Raw genomic sequence first — 21,872 nt, 5'->3', positions numbered from 1 at the left:
AACTCATCATCACAAATGAAATCTAGGGCCCTGACAGTGCATACACAGGATCTGAATTTGAATCCCCAGAACCCACATAAAACTCCAAGTATGGCTTCTACCACTGAGCCATCCTTCCTTCCTTCTTTCATTTTTCTTTTCAGCATATAGACCAATCTTTCCCAAAATTCACAGAGCTATCCACCTGTTTCTGCCTTCCCAGTGTTGGGATTAAAGGTGTGCACCGGGCCTGGCTGCAGGCTGGGTGCTGGGGCTAGAACTCAGGTCCTCCTGTTTTCAAGACTGGCTCTTAACAGGGGAGCATAAGAAGCAGGCTTCTGCAGGAGGCTGTCACCGGGGTCCAGCTCAAAGACTTGAGGGCCTCACAGAGAGCCAGCCCAGCCTGTGCCTCTATGAAGAGCTGAGGGGAAAAAGCAAAAGAAGTTGGGGCACCCAAGCCTAGCACTCTAGGACCTACCATGTCCAGAATACTTCGGAGTGAGATGCCCTGAATGGACTGCAGGGGTCCAGGTGCTCAAGAGCTGGTCACAGCCAGGGTGCGCTAAGCAACAAACGGATGGGTTGGAGAGACTGCTCGGAGCTTAAGATTTCTGGCTGTTCTTTCAGAGGACCCAGGTTGGATTCCTAGTGTACATAGGAGGCTCACAACCATCAGTAACTCCAGTCCCAGAGGACATGACACCCTGTTCTGACAGTCTCAGGCGTTCACACACACATACTCAGTTTTTGTTTTTGTTTGTTTGTTGTTTTTTGTTTTGTTTCATTTTGTTTTGTTTTTGAGACGGCTTATTTCTGTAGCCCTGGCTGTCCTGGAATTTGCTCTGAAGACCAGGCTGGCCTTGAACTCACAGAGATCTGCCTGCCTCTGCCTCCTGAGTACGGAGATTAGAGGTGTCCTGTGCCACACCCAGCAATAACTCTTAAAAGGTTTGCAGGGGTTGGGGATTTGGCTCAGTGGCAGAGCGCTTGCCTAGGAAGCACAAGGCCCTGGGTTTGGTCCCCAGCTCCGAAAAAAAGAACCAAAAAAAAAAAAAGATTTGCATACAAATTTCAGAAGGTGGACGAGTCACCTCTGATGGGAGAAACAAACATTCGTCGCACTGCTGGCAGGAAGTGGTGCGGATGTTGGGGCTCTCAGCTTTGATGTCCTCTTAGGGGACATCATCAGTCTGGACCAGAATTTTCACGCAGCCAGAGGCACACAGGGTGAGCACAGCTGGCTGAGTCCTGCTACCCACTGCCAGTCAGTCTCTAGTTTCTCAGTCTCTCTTAGTCTCTCTCTCTCTCTCTCTCTCTCTCTCTCTCTCTCTCTCTCTCTCTCTCACACACACACACACACACACACACACACACACACACACACACTCCTCTCCATCTCCTCCACTGAGGGCATTTTCTTTATTTGTTCTTCTAAATACACAAGCTTACTGTGTTTGTCTGGTTGGGACCCAACAACAGAGTTATGGCCCTTACCTCAAGCTTCCCATCACCCTGCCTTTCAAGTGAGGGCCTCTCCTGCAGCTTCTGTCTCCTCCAAATGGCAGGTCTCACTCTGGAAGAATCTCCCCAGAGCTGGTTAAGGAATTCTTGGAAGGAAAGAGTGGTTCTGGCTCATTTCAGGCCTGTAATCCTGGCACTTGGCAGGTAGAAGCAGGAGGATCAGAGTTCAAGGTCACTATCTCTGGTGACATAGTGAGCTCCAGGTTAGCCTGGAATACAAGACCTAAGACCCTTCCTGAAAAAACAAAGCAGTCTTTCTTTGGCTTTTCTTGGGCTTTCTCTGGACATTGGCAGGGATTTTGCAGTCACTCCATCCCCCAGGGCTAAAGGAAAGAAACACAGGAAACAGCCATGTGTATGTGTGGTTGGTCAGTGCCCTCGTGTGGATGTGTACGCCATGACTCGGCATCGGTTTAAAGCATCTCTTCAGAATGAAGGAGACCAAGACCAAGGCAGGAGCTCAAGCAGGACGGGAGTCTGAGACAGGCACTGAAGCAGAAACCGTGGACGAGCACTGCTTACTGGTCTGCTCCTCAGGCTCATATTCAGCTAACTACCCTTTTTTTATATAGCTCCTGGGACAACCTGTCTGAGGGAAGGACCGCCCACAGCGAGCCAGGTCCTCCCCTACCAATCATTACTCAAGAAAATGCCCCCAGACCTCCCAGCAGACCAATCTACTAGAAACGTTTAAATAAGAGTCTCTCGTCTTAGACACAGGGCTATTGAGGCTGGAGAAGACATGGTCCTCCTCTGCACAGCTTCCGGTTGTGTCTCGATGGCTCCTGGAGTCGTGGCAGGGAACACGGGCCTTCTGGACATTCAGCCTTCATAGTGTGTCTGTGAGCAGCTGCTCCTCTGACCGTTGCTTACCACAGTGTCCCTGGAGCAGGTGACACAGGTAGGCAGGCAGGATGTGGCTCTTTTGGGGCAGGAAGCAGAGATAGCAAGAAGATGCTCTAGAGACACTGGGGGAAGTGTCCTCTTCTAGGATGTCACACACCTGACCCTTCCCTCAGGAAAAACAGAACATGGAGGCCCTGGCTCTCAGTCTTCATGTGTTATGATGTGTATGTGCATCTGTATGTATGGAGCCATGCATGGGTACTGAAGTCAACATCAGGGTTGTATCTAGGACCTCTCTCTGCTTTATTTTTTGATACACGGTCTCTCAAGGGCCTGGGGCTCAGCCATTAGGTCATGTTGGCCAGTCAGTGAGCCATGGGTATCCTCCTGCCTCCGCCTTCCCAGTGCAGGGATTACAGGTGTGTATAGCACACATTGTCTCCCGCAGCTTCTCAAAATGTGACTCAGATCCTCGTGCTGCAAGACAAACCAACTGAGCTATCTCCGGCTACTTGTTCTTTTTTTTTTTTTTTTTTTTTCTTTTTTTTCAGAGCTGGGGACTGAACCCAGGGCCATGCGCTCGCTAGGCAAACGCTCTACCGCTGAGCCAAATCCCCAACCCCGGCTACTTGTTCTTTAAGACGGGGTCTCAGATACCCTCATCCCTGCCCAGACCCATGGAGAACCCCGTGCCCTCAGCCTGCAGTCCTCAGTGATATCCAGCCCTGGCAAGTGTTCTGTCTCTGTAGACGGACTTTCCCCTCACATTCCGACTTCCTACATCTGGCTCCTTTCAGTGGCCTCCTGGAGGCAGGGTCAGCCCTGTAATACTGCAGCTCAGGCCTCCATTCCTCTTGGCAGAGTACTGTTCCATCCCGTTCTAGAGATCTAGACCGAGGTTCTCATGCTTGTGAGACCAGCACTTCACTGACAGAGCCCCCTCTTGAGCCCCGAGACTCTGTGTGTATGTGTGTGCCAGTGTGTGGGATCAGAGGGCCTTGGTGGGCCTGCCTCTCCTTCCACTTTCTGACAGCCTCTTGCTTACCAATGTACATAGGCGAGCTGACCTAGAAGCTTCTGGGATTCTTCTGCCTGCATCTCCTGTCTCACCACAGGAGAGCTGGGCCTCCTCGTCAGGCTTTATGCTGGTGTGAGAACCTGAGCCTAAGGTCTGCGATGTTTGTGTAGCAAATGTGTTACTCAATGAGTTGTCTCCCTGACCCATGCCTCAGCATCTTGACATCATTGTCACTTGTGGTCATCATTCTCTCTCTCTGTCTCTCTATTTCTCTGTCTCTGTCTCTCTGTCTCTCTCTGTCTCTGTCTCTCTCTCCAGCACCGGGGTATTCTTTGTGTCAGTTCCCCACCCTAGTTTCCAGGTTACTTTTGGGGAACACACGTGGTAGCTCAGACAATGCCTGCAGTTGACCTGTACCATGTTTACCGTGTTTTTATTTTTTTGGGCCCGGTTTCCCTATGTATATATCCCAGCACTCAGTAAGTGTAGAGAGGAAGATCAGGAGTTCAAGGTCACCCTTAGCAAGCACAGTGAATTTGAGCCAGCCTGGACTAAAAGAAACCCTGTCTCAAAGCAAACACCTGTGTAGCAATGCCTTAGTCAGAGTTTGTATTCCCGCACAAAACATCATGACCAAGAAGCAAGTTGGGGAGGAAAGGTTTAATTCAGCTTACACTTCTGTATTGCTGTTCATCACCAAAGGAAGTCAGGACTGGAACTCACACAGGTCGGGAACCAGGAGCTGATGCAGAGGCCATGGAGAGATGTTACTTACTGCCTTGCTTCCCCTGCCTTGCTCAGCTTCAGGCTCATCTGCAAGGCCCAGAATGGCCACGCCACCCAAGGCTTGTGCACCCATGCCTAGACTACACTTCCCATCTGACTCCCCTTCCCCTCCTTACTCCCTTCTGGACCTTTTCTCTTCATCATGCCTTGGCAATATTTGGAGCCAAGAGCTCCCCAATGTCTCCGAATAATTCCTGTCTGCTGCCAACCCTTTGGCTACCATCTGATCTGAGGTCCCCCAGCCACATTTCAGCCCCTTCAGACCCAAACTCATGGAGACTTGTTACCATCCTCACAGAGTCAGAGGGACCCTGGACATCCACCTTGGCCTCATGGGTCTAGAGACATGTACTTTGCAGATAGGTCATTCCAAGCTTCAGTTTCTCTATCTCTGAGTGAGGATGCTAGTGTTTCCTGGTATACTTTTGTGAAATTTCAAGAAACTGTCCTTCAGTAACAGAGAACCCAACATTACTACCATGAAATCCACATGAATGAGTGCAAGAATGAACGAGGGCCCAGATAGTGTGTGGAATAAATACATGAAAGATGAAATGTCCAATGTCGATGTTTGCTTAGGATTCTCTTTGCTCTCTGAAAACTTCCAAGTATTAAAATTGCATAGTTCTTTCTTGAATTCCTTTATCCTTGGTGACTTGTTCTTTGTTGGGGTCTGGGAATCGCTACATAAAACACTCAGACACAGATCTCAAACAGTGGTTTATTGAATGCACACCCCAATCAATCAGGAATACTTATCCTGTTCTCATTGGTTGGGTATTCAACTGTGGCAGAGGACTTGCCTTGCCTAACATGTCTTAACTTGTCAACTAGGATGTCAGCTGCCCATGTCTCTTTCTGTCAAGTAGGATGTCAGTTCCTAGGGAGGTCTTAGGAACTTAAACTTTATTCAACCCCTACTCAAAATGGAAATTTTACTCCAAATAGCTTCATATATTGGTGCAGGTATCTCTCTTATGTTGGGGTCCATCCCAGGGGCAGCTTATAGAAGCAAACATCATAAAAAGCTCATATGGAAGTGCGAGAAGTGATGCTGGGCCGTGGGTTCCAGTTCTAGCTTATTGTGGCTTACTATACAAAGCAGTTCTAACTGACCTCCATTGTGATTGGTCTCTAAGAACACCAACACACACAACGTAACAGAATCTGCAGTCACCAAAGCATAGAGCACAACAGAATCTGCAGTCGACCAGGGCAGGAGAAAGTTTCCTAGTAACAGCAGTTACGGTACATGAGATAGTTTCCCGGTAACATTAGTAACAGCTCAAAATGGCTGGCCAGACAGGTAAGTTTCCCAGGCCTTGATGTTCTTTTTTTTTTTTTTTTTTTGGTTCTTTTTTTCGGAGCTGGGGACCGAACCCAGGGCCTTGCGCTTCCTAGGCAAGCGTTCTACCACTGAGCTAAATCCCCAACCCCGGCCTTGATGTTCTTAAACAGCATCTTGTCCACGACTTACTTCAAAAATTCTTCAGTTTCAGTCACAGCACTCATCTCTGACAGTGCTCACATCCAACCTTGTGCTCTCTTTTTGTCAATGAAATATTCACTAGTGAAGAGACAACATCGGTATTCTAAGTGTCAACTCGCTTGTTTTTTAGAGACAGGCTGTCACTATGTAGCCCCGGCTGTCCTGAAACTTGACATTGATATGGTCTGACATGACTGTAGCCATTTTGTATGTAGCTTCCATGTTACTCATAAGGCAAAATTAAGTTCATCTACGTTTTAGGAGTCATTACTTTAACTGACACTAAAGAATGTTACTAATAAGCCAAAAAGTTATGGTTATATTACTTATGCTCTGTTATCTCAATGTCCTGAAATCCCCCAGTTCACTACCTGCCTACCACACTCCTTGCTTCACTTAGGACCAGTCACCGTAAGGGTTAGCTGTAGGAATGGTTCTGGTGCTAAGGTCCTGTTCTCCAATTGGTTCTTTTTTTTTTCTTTTTCTTTTTTTTTTTCTTTTTTTCAGAGCTGGGGACTGAACCCAGGGCCTTGCGCTTGCTAGGCAAGCGCTCTACCACTGAGCTAAATCCCCAACCCCTCTGCAATTGTTTCTTGATCTATCAGTAAAGAAACTATGGGCCAATTGCTGGGTGGAAGGAAAAGGTGGGACTTCTGGGTCCCTGGAGGAAAGCAGAAAGATGCAAGGAGAGAAGAGACAGAGTTCGCCATGCTTCAGAGAGAGAAAAGCCAAACAGCCATGTGGCTGCTCCTATAGGCAGGTGGTCAGGGATGTCTAGCAGGAACTAGCAACTAAAGTTTAGGGCAAGTGGAGAGGTGTGGAGACAAGAATATTGACAAGGACACGCTTTTCCAGGTGGGAGATAGTAGCAATTGTGTCAGAAGGCAGATTGAAAATGAGTAATCTGTGTGTCTTTTATCGGTGGGTTCATGGGAAACTGGGTGGAGTTTGGTATTGTGGACTGTTCCTGGAGCTTAGGTGGGGTAACAAAGCTACACGCAACAGTTAAGATGATAATAATTTGTCTAGTTAGCCAAAGATGATGTACTACTTCCCTTTTAAACTTCTGAGCCTGTTTTTTTTTTCCCCTATAAAAACTTGGGAACAGACTAATACCACAAAAATTAGGCTTCCAAGTCCTTCTTGTGGTCCCGATCCATCACTCTGAATCAGTGTTCGATACATTGTCATCATATCCGAGATGGTGTCTGAGTGGTCAATGGGTGGCTAATCTCAGACCCCAACATTTGGTGCCCTGTCCAGGAAAGCCACCTACCCTCAAGACTGCCTCTTGGATATTATTGAAAGCTAGAAAGATCGCCATCTCCCTCCCTCTCCCTCCCTCTGTGAGGAGGGTAAGTGTCCTGTACCTGCTCAGATCTGTTTCTGGTCTTCTGGTCCATAAGAGAGGCTGGACAGTTTTTGCTCTTTGAATCTAGGAGACACTGAGGATGCTCCAAGTCCTTCTAAGAGAAGAGTTACCATCTAATCCTTTGGGTTTTTGTTTTTATGTATTTATTATATATGAGCACACTGTTGCTGCCTTCAGACACACCAGAAGAGGGATCAGATCCCATTACAGATGTTTGTGAGCCACCATGTGGTTGCTGGGAATTGAACTCAGGACCTCTTAACCACTGAGCCATCTCTCCAGCCCCCCATCTAATCCTTTGAATTTTGGGCCCTCACCTGATCCTAACGCACAGTGCTGTGCCTATCTTCTGTTTTTGGAAAATCTGTTCTGCGAGTGTCTGTCATTTGCTTTCGGGTTGTTTGCTGGCACTGTCATTCTTTACCTATTTTCATTTCTATCATGGGGCAATCCTTGTCTACTCTTGACACCTCTCTTGTGGCGATTTTGCACTATCTCCAGTATTTTCAGAAATCAGCCAACCTGTCCTTTGGGCACAGGCTGGCCCCTTGAGGGGTCCTCTGAGATCCTTGATATTCTTCCATTCAGGAGATTGTCCTTCTTCGTCTGGTTCACTCCATCAGATTCTCTATGTCATTGCCTGGGGCTATCTGTTAGCAGACCCTCCCCGTTGCCACAACCAATGGCAGAGGAAGTGCCTATTATCTCGACCACTCTCGCTCTTTTTTACCTATGGCTTCCACGCCCTCCACTCATTACCCACCTCCTGTTCTCTTTCAACCCTCGGCTCCTACCTCACCCGTCCTCCTCTTTTCCCTCCTTCTCAAGTACCTCATCTGTCGTAACTAGCCTGCCCATACCTGACCAGGAGTCCAGCTCCTCGACAGAGGCTTTTCCTTTACACGCCACTGCTCCCCCAACTCCGGAGGGAGAGATGCCTTGTCTGGTCTATAAGCCTTTCTCCATTAGCAATATCTACAACTGGAAGGCTCAGAATCCACCTTTCTCTGACAAACCTCAAGCCCTAATGAAGTGAAAACTTAAGGGTTCTTTGGAAAGTCGGTTGGATGGTGTTTTGGTGGAGCAAACGTGAAGGAATGGTTCGTTAAGGTGGACACAGGTGTCAGGCAGACTCGTGAAGAAATGTTTCACTGAAGCAGACGCAGGAGAGAGGATGTTCTGCTAAAACAAGCACATGAAAGGTCATGCGATGAAGGATTCTGTGCTAACCACACACATGTATTGGTCCACCTTGCACTGCACAGTTGAGCTGCATTTGTGAGGATGCCATAGAGAAATACAAACCAGAAACCGTCTGGTGGGGTGGTGCAGTTTGTTGAGGCTTCCAAGGACTCCTGGCTGATTAGATGCATGTGATAAGGCAAGGCCCGTGCTTCGGCAAGGCACAGAGAGGACACATGATGTCTAGAGGTTATCAATAGGACTCCATGGAGAGACGGAGACAGAGCTCGGCTTGCTGGCACCGATAGCTCTGCAACACTTGTGGTTTGTCTCTTTGCTGATCTTTGCTTCTCTGAGAGTCTCAGCCGAGAATTTCTCCTGGTGTTCCTGTTGGCCCCTCCTGCTAACTCGAGCACAGGCCGAGGCCTGGCTGTCTCTGCTCGGTCATGTCACTGCTGTTGCTAACCTGACTCTAGTGAACTAGACTGCTGGTATGTCCGTGAGGTGTTTAAAGTAGATGGAGCTGCTGCAACCTGTTAACTTATAAACTGAACTGTCAATTTCCAGACAACACAGATGCGAGTCGCTCCAAAGAACTTGTCTAAACAGGTCCACTTCCCCATATCCTTCCTTTTCCACTACTTCTGGTGGGTGGTGGATTACAAGAAAGGCTAAGATGTTTAAGAGCCATCATTAAAAAGAAGATTTAAAAAATTAAAATCACACTCTCTCTCGGAGACTATTTTTCATAACCACCAGGCCACCTGTGTTGTGGTTGGGTCTAATTGCTTGTATTATGTTAATTGGGTCCCCCAAATTGCACAAGAATCTGCATGTTTGCACATAAGATACTAAAATATAAGGCTGTGTTTACGGGTTTTTCGTTTGGGAACCCAGAACATCAGGCAGGTAGCGGGTAATGCACTGCTACAGACGGGGCCAATTTAAGTAACAGTTTTTGGGTTCAGCAACACCTGGGTCAATATTCAACAACCCCTCCAGACCCTCTTCATCACAGAGGAATGGGACCACACTGGGTGGGAAACTTGTTCCCAGGGACAAGGGCAGATTTACAGAGGATCCTGCAGTCATCAACTCCTTTCCCCAAGTCAGCCCCAACTGGAATCCTGATACGAATGAAGGTAAGGAGGCACTTAAAGAGTTATTGCCAGGGGTTGGGAATTTAGCTCAGTGGTAGAGCACTTGCCTACCAAGCACAGGCCCTGGGTTCGGTCCCCAGCTCCGAAAAAAAAAAAAAAAAAAAAAAAAAGAAGAGTTATTGCCAGATTCTTATGGGGGTGTCTCCAGGCGGCTGCTAGACACCCCACAAATTCATCTAAGGTGAGTCAGATAGTACAGGGTCCCATAGGATTCCTGGCTGCCTTCCTGGAAAGACTCCTGGATGCCAACCGCACCTACATCTCAATTGATCCAAGGCACGGGAGAACCAGCGAGCTAGCAATGTGGCCTGTGGGCCAATCAGCCCCTGACATTTGGAAGAAGATTCAGAAAATTAGAAATTTCAAAGGTAAGAATTTGTCTGAATTAATGAAGATCATCCAAAAAAAAAAAAACTTTTAGTAATAGGGAAAGCCAAGAAGATAACAAATGAAGAAACCGGTGAAAATGCTTACTGCAACTCAGAAACCCTGAGGAGGTTATTCAAGGGGTCATGGTTCCAGAAGACTCCTAAATAATGACAAGGTGACACATTTGAACAGTCTTAACCCAACAAGCTTCAGGAAAATCAATGTGCCTTCTGTAAGGGAATGGACATAGGAAGAATGAATGCTCCCAGAGAAAAGATAGAAGAAACAGGAGCCTGAGGCTGTCACAGCTGCCAGTCCCCTTCTCAGCTTCAGATAACTTTAACAGTGGGAGGCGGGGGCATCAGTAAACTTTCTTGTTGACACTGAGGCACAATCACTTGGTCCTCCAGAGTCCCTGAGACCTATGACAAATCAAACTACTTTGGTCCAAGGTACCATAGGCACTAAACCTTACCTGTGGCCCCCTAAGTGATGAGTGGACTTGGATAAAAACAGTCACTTACACTTTCTTGGTGATTCCTCAATGTCCTTATCCCTTACTGGGGAGGGGCCTCCTGACAAAAATGGTGCTGATGTTTATTTTCTCCAGAAGGCCGCCTATCTGTCCAGGGAGATTCAGTCCTGGTCTGCGTCTCCTCACTAGAAGATGAATACTACCTAAGACTAAAGGATCAAGGAGCAAATCCCCCATCACCCTTCCTCCAGGTTTGGCCTCTCAGCTGCCTCCTGTGGTAGGTCTGAGAGCTACTGCTAGTCTTATCAGGCTGAGGCAGTATCCCTTGTCACCTAAGGCCCTCCAGGGTGTCAGGCCCCGTACAGATCACCTCATGGGATCCTGGTTCCCTGTCATTTTCTCTGAAACACACCTCCGTGGTTAGAAAGCCTGGAGGACAAGATTATAGAATGGTGCAAGATCCAGGAGAGGTAAACAGAAGAGTGGAGGACATTCACCCAACACTTCCAAACCCATATATGCTCTTGAGCTCCCCACCATCAGACAGACACATTCAGTCTTTATTTGAAAGATGTGTTCTTTAGAATTCCCCTAGATAAGAACAGCCAGCCACTTTTTGGCTTTGAATGGCAAGACCCAGAGAATGGATTCAGCAGACAGCTGACCTGGACAAGACCGCTACAAGATTAAAAACTCATTTTTGATGAGTTTCTCCACCAGGACCTCCGTGAGTACAGGCAGACTATGCCACATGTTTCTTTGCTTCGGTGCATGGGTGGTTGGCTTTTGGCTGGCACTGATGGTGACTTGCATGGAAGCCACCAGGTCTTTTCTAGAGACGGCAAGGACTGGGATGTAGGGTCTGGGCCAAGCAGGTTCAGAGCAGTGGTCCTGAAGTGAACTCATGTGGGCTTCCAGCTCAAAGTGGGTCAAAGAGTCTCTCTCTCAAGCCCACAAGGAGACCATGAGGCATCTGGATGCCTAAGACCAGGTGCTAATATGGAAATTCCTGGGTCAGATGGATTTTTTTCTCTTTTTTTCTTTTTTTCGGGGCTGGGGATCGAACCCAGGACCTTGCGCTTCCTAGGCAAGCGCTCTACCACTGAGCCAAATCACCAACCCCTGGTCAGATGGATTTTATAGGCTCCAGATACTAGGTTTTGTTGAAATAGCTAAACCACTTTATGAGGCTGCTAGGGAGCAGGAGGACACTTTAGAAATTGGCACTGCTCTCTGCCCCAGCCCTGGCTCTGCCTGATGTGAGTAAGCCCTTCTATTTGTTTGTGGATGTCAGCCAAAGCATTGCCAAATGGGTGCCAACACAAACCTTGGGCCCTGGTGATGACCAATAGCCTATCTACCTAGAAATTGGATCCAATGATGGCTGGATGACCAAACTGCTTGAGGATTATAGTGGCTACTGCCCTGTTCACTAAAGATGCAGACAAATTAACTTTGGGACAGCCTCTGATTGTAACTACCCCTCATGCCATAGAGGGACTTCTCAAGACCTTCCCCTGCCCCCCAACCAAGACTGTTGATCTCAAATGCCTGGCTAACTTATTATCAGTCTCCGTTGCTTGACCACTGGAGTGTCCCTTATCCCTAGCACCTCACTGAACCCTGCCACCCTGCTACCTGATCCACTTGGAAAACCCACTGATACATGACTCCTTAGGAACCCTGCAACACATACATGGGACCCATCCAGCCCTGACCCCCGGCCCTGCCCTGGCTCAGTGCAATCTCACCATGTACACAGACAGAAATAGCTGTATGGAAGACGGCACCAAGTAGGAAGGGCCAGCCGTGGTGGATCTGGACAAGACAGTATGGGCATCTCCCAAGCAGGACGTCGGCCCAAAGGGCACAATTAATAGCCCTCACTGAGCTGGACAAGACGGTTAATATCTACACTGAGAGTCAATGTAGTCGCCCCTGCACACATTCAAAGGGATATACAGTGAAAGGGGACTATTGATACAGAAGGAAAGACAACTGAAACCAACCAGAAGATCCATAGACCTCCCTGCTCTATGGCTCCCAAAGAAATTGGCTATCGAACACTGTCCTGGGCATCAACAGGGACTGACCCCAGATCAGTAATGGGAAAGTAGACCTGATGGCTAGGAAGGCCGCCAAACAGCCTCTCCTACATTTGCTGGTGACCCTCCCAGACCTGATCCTACCTGAACATCTAACTTACTCCAAAGAAGACAACCAGGCCTGCCAAGTCCTGCCTAATCCTACACAAAGGATGGACACCCACACCCAACAGATGGAGGGAAGAGTCCACCAGAAACCTGGGGGCTCCATGCCAGCATACGTCGGGGAATAGATAAGATGGAGGAATTAATATCTGTAGTATGTTATTCCAGGGCTATGGAATTGCAGAACACTGTTACTAATGTCATTCTTGTCAAATGACAAGCCCAGCTCCCAAAACAACAGATGCTAAAAGAGAAAGAGGAACCTTACCAGGACTCTACTTAGAAACAGACTTCACTGAGGTAAAACAAGGAAAATCTGGTTAAAATATCTTTTAGTGTTTATAAATGCCCTCTCAGATGGACTGAGGCGTTCCCATCCAAGAAGGAAACTGCTCAAACTGTAAGAAAGAAACCCATTGAGGAGATAAGGCCTCGATTTGGAACTCCTACGGCTTTGGGATCTGACAGTGGAACAGCTTTCACCTCTCAGGTTAGTCAAACTTAGCAAAAACATCGGGGATAAACTGGAAACTTCTGTGTGCGTATCACCCTCAAAGTTCAGGCCAGGAGGAGAGGAGGATGACCTTAACTAAATCAACCTTAGAAACTGGTGATGCCTGGTGTCGCTCCTTCCCTTTATCCTCCTCATGGCTGAGAACATTCCTTATGTAGACGGAATAACCCCTTATGTGAAGTCTGGGAGGCCCCCTCCCACCCTTCCACTGGACAAGGCAGACTTGCTAGCTGAGACTTCTGATTATGACATCCTTAATTCAATCCAGAGGATCCAGACTAGTCTACATGTCTATTTAACACCTACATGAACTAGGCTCACTGATCACCCTCATTGGTTCCAGCCTAGAGATTTAGTGCTGGTTAAGACACCATACCCTGGCCCCTCGCTGGCACCTATACTGCCCAGTCTCATCCACAGGACCCACTGACACTAAGGATAGTAGCCGAAAGGAATGTCAGCATGCAGGAGAACGATGAACGGCACAGCCACCCTGAGGGCCCTCTCAAGGTAAGACTTGTAGATTGACTGTTAGTTTATTAGTCTTTGTTTTTTACTTACAGCATTCCCCTGCTCACCCTACGACTGGTGAGACCTAATAATGATTGACCTAATAACTGAAGACCTGGCTATGGTGGCTGTCCGACACTAAAAGGGCCAGAGTCATAAATATCTATTCAAGATTATTCTCAGCCCCCCAAAGTTGTTTCAGACCTTTGTAACTCCTGGCTAGAACTTGGCAACAACCTCAAAATGCTCACATTTATGAGCCTTTGCCTTACACTCCTATGGCTGGCCCATACGTGCCTGGAAATAAAGGGCCTCTCTTTTTCTTTCCTTCCTTTTTTAAAGACAGGGTCTGTGTAGCCCTGGCTGTTATCAGACTCAAGAGATCCTCGTCTCTACCTCCCAAGTGCTGGGGTTAAAAGTGTACCACCTCCCTGCTAAGGAGAGCTTTTACTTAGACACTGGCACCCGCACTGATTTACACCTGTATTTCGGTAACGTTTTTATTTTCCATCGTTAATTCTGTACCAAACTCAGAAATCCCTTGTCTTTGCCTCCCAACTGCTGGGATTAAAGGCATGCACCACTCCTATCGCCTGGCTACTTCCCAAGTCTTAAGGACTCTCTGAGCAATTCTTGAGTCTTAAGATTTGGAGCAAGGGGCTACACAACAGACAGACAGACTAACCCTAATGCTGGTGCCACCACACAAAGGTAGGGGCCAGGATGAAATAAAATGGGTATCTATAGACAGATGGATACTAGGCCATCATACTCCCCTCTGTTTCTCAGCCTGCATTGACCTCTGCATGATAGACTGAGCCCTCTGAAGTCAGCTGAAACAAATCCTCCTTCCTTTTGGTTGTTTGCGTCAGTTTTTTGGCCAAAGTAATGTTAATCTAATTGATACCTCACGTGGCTTTCTCTCCACATGCTCCTGCCATTGTGATGTGTCACCCAATGAGGGGCTCAGTGGTAGAGCTCTGCCTAGAATCCTTCACTGAGGAGATGTGTTGAGGACTGAAGAGAAGGCTCAGAAGTGCTCACTGATCTGGAGGACCCAAGTTTGGTTCCTAGCAACCACACTGTGCTCCTCACAACCACCTGTAATGGCAGCTCCAGGGCATCTGACCTCCACTCCGCTGGTATCCAGACTCACGTGCTTACAGGCTTATGGAAGGATGGATAAAGGAAGGACTAGGTGTTTGGTTTTGGAGTCTGAGGTGCATATTTTACATACCAAAGTAGACCTGGCCTCCATGTTCTCCCAGCATCCCTCAGTCCCTGCCTGGCATACCCTGTCCCCAACCTTCAACTTTCCAGCCCCAGGGGCTTAGCTGCTTTTCCCCCAGAGGTCTTTGGTCTCTCCCTCTCTCCTTTCACTCTGTGCTTGTCCCTTTCTCTCTCCTTCCCTTCCCACTCCCCTTCCTCATGGTGACTTCCTTGGCTTTGGTCCTTGGGGGGCCAGTAAACTCTCATACCTGAGAGCAGCTTTGCAATAAAGCTGCCTTTAATCTAATTGAATCTGTCTTAAATGGGCTCATTTCACTGGTGTTGGAGAAATAACCTATCACTATTCAGATGAAGGATGGAAGCATGGATGGATGGATGGATGGACGGACAGACGGGTGGGTGGACGAATGGGTGGATGGATGGATGGATGGATGGTAGATGGATGGATGGATGGACGGCTGGGTGGGTGGGTGGATGGATGGATGGTAGATGGATGGATGGATGGACGGCTGGGTGGGTGGGTGGATGGATGGATGGATGGACGGATGGGTGGACTGACGGGTGGGTGGATGGATGGACGGATGCGTGGGTGTATAGATGGATAGATGGATGAATGGATGGAAAAACAGACAGATGGATGGACAGAAGGTTGAAGGACGTGAAGGTGGCTAGATGGAGAAGTGTAATACTGGCTGGGTAGGTGACTCCATGAAAGCAGGAATAAATAAGTTGGAAGCTTTTGTTTGATTGACATCTTCCTGGGGTGCTAAGGCTGGAATCAGCCCCTTGGGCTGAGTGTTCCTCCTGCCTTGGTGTCCCCAGCAGTGAGGGCTGCATGTGCGCACCACCACTCTGGCCACCTAGAATTACGCAGGGTAAGCAGGAGGAAGATTCCGGCAGAACTTCTGTGAACGCTGGACTCTCCAGGTTTTGATTAAAACAGTTTATTATGACATCACAGGAAGGTCCTATGGAGCCTCCACTCACCTCCATTCACAACTGCAGGGCTGAGGGATAGAGAGGAGTTTCACATCACGGGGCACCACTCAGGTTCCCCAACACCAGTGCTGATTTGTAAGTCTTAAGGGAGTGGCAAGAATATACATTCAAGGGATTCTTTGAGGAGCTATGACTTCAAACAAGGCCCCGAGTCACACTACTTCATGTTCTACTTCAAGCTGCACATCAGAATCTCTGTAAAACAATAGGCATGGCTGTAAGGAATGGGCTCCTTCCCACCACATGTCTGGGAGGGACTAGGGATCCACCAACATGGGGACAAGCAGCCTTGAGTCCTGAGACAAAGGCCACTCAGAGCCAGTCATCCTGTTGATGGGAGGCAGGGCCAGGCAGGGAATGGGGACAAGAGGTGAATGATGTGACTGGTGTGCCAGGACGGTGAGGGAGGCTCTGGCAATTCCAGCACTCTGGACTGGGTAGGGGTCAGAACCAAGGTCAGCCTCAGCTAGAGTTTGAGCATTGCTGGAGTTTCGTGAGACCCGGTCTCACACTCACAGACAGCAAAGGAGGCGGGGGTTGGGGGTTATCCCAGGTCCTGAGACTAGCAGAAGCAAAGGTCTAGGAACATTTGGAGGTCACCCAGGTGTGATGATGTGAAGAGATGTGTCGGGTGCCTGGAGGACTCTGGGAAGGGAAGATGCTGTACAAGGGGACAGCTGTACCGGAAAGTGCTGCTCAGGACACTCACAGACACTAGTGGCACCTGGGAGATGAGGCTGCCAGGGGAGAGGTGGGGCTGGCTGTACCCTGCACAGTGTTCAGCTTCCTCACCTCTGCTGCTCATGGCCTCGGGACATTCCTGTCAGCCAAAATGTCTCCGAACGCATAGTTTCCCATTCCTACATGTTCATGTGTGCATGCGTGCGTGTGCGCGTGAGTGCGTGCGTGTGCACGTGTTTGCACAGGCATGCTACACGAGCCATGAGCTTTGACTGCAGTCAGCCACAATGAGAGGAATGAATGCTCTGGGAACTTCCACTGGGGGACACGACCTTACTACGGGACATTTATGGAACTCCTGACAGACTGAGACAGGGTGTCACGTAGCCTAGTGTGACCTAGCTTCTGAGCTGTACCCCTACCTCCTGTGAGCTAGGACTGCATCTGTGTGCCACCATGTCCAGTTTATGGGGTGCAAGGGGTGAAGCCCAGGACTCCAGCATGCCAGGTCAGCACTCTCCACTGAGCCCCAACTTCAACCCCATGGATTTCTTTTGTTTGTTTCGGCTTTTAAAAAACACTGTCTTATATAGCTAAGGTCAGCATTGAACTTCTGATCCTCCTGCCTTCACCTCAGAGTTGGGATAACAGGATGCATCATCACACCTGGGTGACCTCCAAATTTTCTAGTTCCCACAGATCACCCAGCTGAACTCCAGCTGTCTGGATTCCTCTTGAATTGATGTCAGGAGCCCACGAGAAAACCAAGGGTATACCAGGGGCTGGGGCACCCAGTCCCTCACAGGCTTGGGTGGGTTTCGGGCCTAAGTCAACAACCCCCTCACCTGGATTCCACCTAAGGCACCATCTGGAGGTCCAGGGGGTCATAGGGTGACACCCGCATATTCTGCAGCAGAACTTCTAGATTGTTCCTCAGCGTGGCATAGGGCGGCTTCTCCTCGTAATCAAGGGCCATCACCACCTTCAGGTACTCCCGCAAGGTCTCTGTGGTCAAGACACCCAGAAGCAAAGGTGAGGCCCAAGGGGTGGTGCTTGCAGCCTGTGCCCAGCACCACGTGACGTCCTTGCATCCGCCGCTGTATGTGGGAAGCATCAGTGGAGTGGCGGCGAATGGTAAACACCAGAGTGCTCACCAGCCAGCCAATGACCAACCCTCATCCTCTTCTCACCCTGTACTGCTTCCCAACAGACTCCTGCAAGGAAAACCTACAAGGAGATCCCCACTGAAGTTGTCTTCTTACCTCCATACTCATGCTGGGACACACACATACACATACAAAATAAAAATAAATAAAAGCTAAAAAAAAAAAGTATGTGTATGTAGGCATGGTGCTTGCCTGTGATCCCAGCACAGCAAGTGTGAAGCCAGTCTAGGTTGGTGTAGGAGACTCTGTATCAAATCAAATAAATACAATATATAAAGTTCAATTAAAGTAAATGAAAAATAAACTTATGCCTAAAGGCAGGGGAAATGGCTCAGTGGTGAGCACTTGCCTGGCACGCACCAGCCCTGGAATCCATTCCCAGCTCCAAACAACTCAAGAATTGTGTATGTGGTTGTAACCCTGTTACTATCGGGAGAATTGAATATTTTTACATGTTTGCTTGTGTCCTACAGGAAGCATACGCAATACACATGCAACTGGGCAAACTAGATGAAAAACACGGTAAGGAAAGGCCTCCAAGCACAGGCTTGCTGGCACCTCCCCCTTTAGGACATACCTGAGGTCTTGTTCCAGCGGCCACACAGTCCCACCAGGGGCTCAGGGTTGTCCTGATACCTTCAGGGGAGAAGCAGATGGGAAAGGAGAGTGATGTGTGTCCTCTAAACACCCACATACACACACAGCCACACACCCCACTTAGGAAAGACAGACACTACCTCCCCCAAGGCTGCTCCCCCCCCCTGGTTCTCTGGTCCAGACAGTCAGGCTGGCTCATCCATTCGTTCTCTCCTGCAATCAGCCAAACTTTCGGAAGCCCCACCCTCCTTAGTCCCTACTATGCTCCTGTCCTGGATCTACTTCAGGCTCCCTGCTTCTGTGATTCCAAAAGGGCCGATGGTGCTCTCTGACCAGGCCCAGCCCTGTCCCTCCAAGCTCACACCTGCTTGTGGGTCCTCTGTGGCCTGGTCTCCAACACGTCCTCCCTGTTCCATGCTCCTCAACCCACAGGCCTCACGGGCTCCCACACTTCCCCTTCTACTGTGATGCCTGGTGTACTGTCTGCTTGTGTGTGACACTTGACACAAGCTAGAGTCATCAGAGAGGAAGGAGCCTCAGCTGAGGAAATGCCTCCATGAGACTCTGCTTTAAGGCATTTTTTTCAATTAGGGATCAATGCAGGGGGACCCAGCCCATTGTGGGTGGTGCCATCCCTGGACCATCCCAGGGTGGTCCTGGGTTCTTTAAGAAAGCAAGCTGAGGGTTGGGGATTTGGCTCAGTGGTAGAGTGCTTGCCTAGCAAGCGAAAGGCCCTGGGTTCGGTCCCCAGCTCCAAAAAAAAAAAAAAAAAAAAAAAAAAGCAAGCAAGCTGAGCACGCTAAGTGATGCAAGCCAGTAAGCTGCACCCTCACAAGCTCCTGCCCCCAGGTTCCTGTCCTGTTTGAGTTCCTGTCCTGACTTCCTCCAATGACGGACAGTGATATGGAAGTGTGAGCCAAATCAACCCTAAGACACACTTGGTTTGCCGGGTAGTGGTGATACATCCTTTAATCCCAGGTACACGCAGGCAGACCTCTGTGAGTTCGAGGCCAGCTTGATCTACAGAGCGAGCTCTAAGACAGCCAAGATTATACAGAGAAACCCTGCCTAGCAAAACAAACAAACAAACAAAGAAACAAGATACCTGGTTCTGGCTTGGCCTTTCCCACCCTGATCCCAGTACCTGGCAGGAAGCTTCCCTGGACTGCCCTGAGCAGAAAATGCCAGTGCCTTTTGGGTGCTTGCATATTCTGTGAAGAGAGGTCTGATGCTCTGGCAATGCTAGTGTGCAGGAAAAGCCAGGTTAGACTTCAGCCCCAGGACGACTGAGAAGTCAGGAATAAGACGTAGTCCACAAGTCCCTCTCTCTCTCCCTCCTTCCTTCTCTCCTCTCATCATTTTTCTCCATTTATTTCTCTCTCCCTTCTTTCCTTTCTTCCTACCAGAAGTGAAGCCAAGCACAGTGCTCACACTTGTAATTTCAGCAGCTGAGGCAGGAGGATTGATGCAAGGTTCAGGGCATCCTGGTGGATGGCACCTGTGAAATGACAGCTAAGGTTGTTCTCTGGCTTCTGCGGTCATGCAGGCATGTGTACACATACAACGTCTAGAGATAAGCTGAGAACTAGGAAATGGGAATGCTTTTAGATGGCCCTTGACAGCCCTCTGGGTTACTGTACCAAGTCTTTCGACATGGTGGACTTCAATCCAAGTCACCTCTGCCTCAGAATGCCAGCATGTTCTTTCTGCTCTGCCCTGTCTGTAAAGCTTGGTCTGTTCATCTAAGTCTCAGGGAAGGAAAGCTACATGGGATGGGGGTTCTCTCATGGCACTGTATGATGTTCTCTAAGGAGTTACAGGGAGTTGGGTGTGGAAGGATTGAACCCAGGGGAATGTCGGTATGGAGACTGAGGCAGCTTTACCTGATTCACAGCCAGGTCTGAGTCACACACAGACAGGCCTATGGGTGTCCTCAGGAAACCCAAACTCACCAGCTGACTAGGTGGATGAATTAATGAATGCAGAGACATCAAACACCTGTCTCTGTCTGCTTAGAATAGCTGTCTCCCCCAGGCCTACCTGCAGACTCATGGGGCCACCTCCCCACGACAAAAGGCTTTCTGCAACTGGGAAGAGGGTGTCTGTCTCTGTTCGCTCATTGCCCCAGGTGACCACCCTCACCTGCTCTGGCTGCTCTGTTACACAACCTCTGTGTCCACACTCAAGGCCAGGTTGGACACACAGCATCCTTACTGCTCATGGCACCACTATAACTTTGATACACATAGTGTGTAATGTAGTCTCTGATTCCAGGATATTTGGGAACATAATGTGGACAAAGGAAATTAAATGTGTGCTAGAGGCTTGAGGCTCTGCCCCTGTGACATAAACCAGCATATCTGTTGAAGCCCGGTGTTTGTGGGCTCCCTGCTTTGTTCCTAATCTAAGAAACAGGAGTATCTCACTAACCTGTTACTCCCGATCTCTTTGCTTTTGAGCCATCTGCTCACTCCACTGAACTTCATTTCAAAAGGAAACTATTCTACTGCTGTGCAAACAACACCACATGTTGTGGCTGAAACAGGAGAGTATGTAGCAGATACAACCAAGCAGGCCAAGGAATCCCAAGAGCAAGAAGTGTAGCAGCCTGGTGGGTGTTCCCTCAACTGCTCACTCTTTTCTCAAGAGATCTCATCTTCCCAGGGTCCAGACAGCAACCCTGGAGACAGCCAGGAAGTATGACCTCTGTTAGGACCTCAATCTCCTGTGAAGACCATCATGAACCATCAGGGATTCCCCAGGATTGGTGTCTGCTGTCCCTGGTGCTGAGGCACTTAACCTAGGGACCCAGCAGATGCCACATTTCCTCACAATAGGGCAGGCCCTAAGACCAACTTCTAACCGATTTTGGTGCCCCTTTTCAAGGCTATTAGTTTAGTTGCCGAAGCAGACTTCCTGCCGCTATCCACGGTGCTGAATGGCAGTACAGAGACACCAACACTAACCCGTAGCTGTCCTCGGTGCTGAACGCCGGCACACTGCTTCCTTCTAGCCTTACCAGCTGCCCAAAGTACAATTGTCAAGATCTGAAGACTCACATGCTGAGGCCAAGGCACTAATCCTGGAGGTCTGGAGGCAGGGCGACTGCCTAGGGTGTAGGCCCTCAGACTACTGCTTGAGAGTAAGTTGTGGTGCCTGGCATGCACTGAGCATGAAACCCTATACAGAGAGTATGTTTACTCCCTAAGTGTTCACAGCTTGTGACTCAGGGGCTACTTATAAAGCACTTTACAGTGGAAGAACACCAGGTCTAACAGGGCTCACAGAGGTCAAGGTACTCACCCAGTACCCAGAATATGGGGTAATGGGCCAGATGCTAACCCTGGGCGCATGGCCCAGAGCCCAAAACTCTCCTGCTGGAATGCCTGGCAGAGAATGAATTCATTTGAGGCTGCAGAAGGCTATGGCTCTGTGGATGGCTGCCACCCATCCCTTCTGCTCCTCACTGGGGTCTGTCTAGCAGGACGGGTGCTGCAGACCCTTACACTCACTTCTGCTTCTGCTTAGTTATCTCTTCAGTGTTGGGAAGGCAGTTTGTCCATGGCAGGGACCCATAAAGCCACTTGAGCATACAGTAGCCCAAGGTCTGGAGATCGCTGCGGCGGGAGGGCCCTGGGGAGGAAAGGGGAGAGGTGGTGACTTAGTCTAGCTGTCCACCTCTTTATGTGTCTGTCTCCAGCTCTTCTCCACTCCAGTCATGAGGACCGTCTTAGCCACCACTGCTCAGTCCCCGGCCTCCCTTAGAAT

The 21,872-nt window shown here is 49.0% G+C and overlaps 1 protein-coding gene across 7 annotated transcripts in view; it reads right to left on the bottom strand.

Moving 5' to 3' along the window:
* Positions 1-15,589: 15,589 nt before the first annotated feature.
* The window catches only part of Vrk3 (VRK serine/threonine kinase 3), a 27,332-nt gene continuing 21,049 nt past the window's right edge, over positions 15,590-21,872 (bottom strand). For 3 of the 7 annotated variants that reach the window (XR_015630113.1, XR_015630114.1, XR_015630112.1), the window contains exons 12-16: positions 21,617-21,737; positions 18,085-18,143; positions 17,857-17,933; positions 17,187-17,752; positions 15,590-15,855 (exon numbers count right to left, since the gene is read on the bottom strand). Coding sequence is in view for 4 of the 7 variants with exons in the window: in NM_001005561.2 (NP_001005561.2) it covers positions 17,198-17,346; positions 18,085-18,143; positions 21,617-21,737 (329 nt within the window). In the remaining 3 variants the exon portion in view is untranslated. The other 4 variants (NM_001005561.2, XM_087569202.1, XM_087569207.1 and 1 more) reach the window with 2 other exon arrangements.

This window comes from Rattus norvegicus, chromosome 1 (assembly GCF_021556685.1).
Source record: "Rattus norvegicus strain SHRSP/BbbUtx chromosome 1, alternate assembly SHRSP_T2T, whole genome shotgun sequence".
Lineage (NCBI taxonomy): Eukaryota > Metazoa > Chordata > Mammalia > Rodentia > Muridae > Rattus > Rattus norvegicus.
This window is presented reverse-complemented; position numbering and strand designations above follow the sequence as displayed.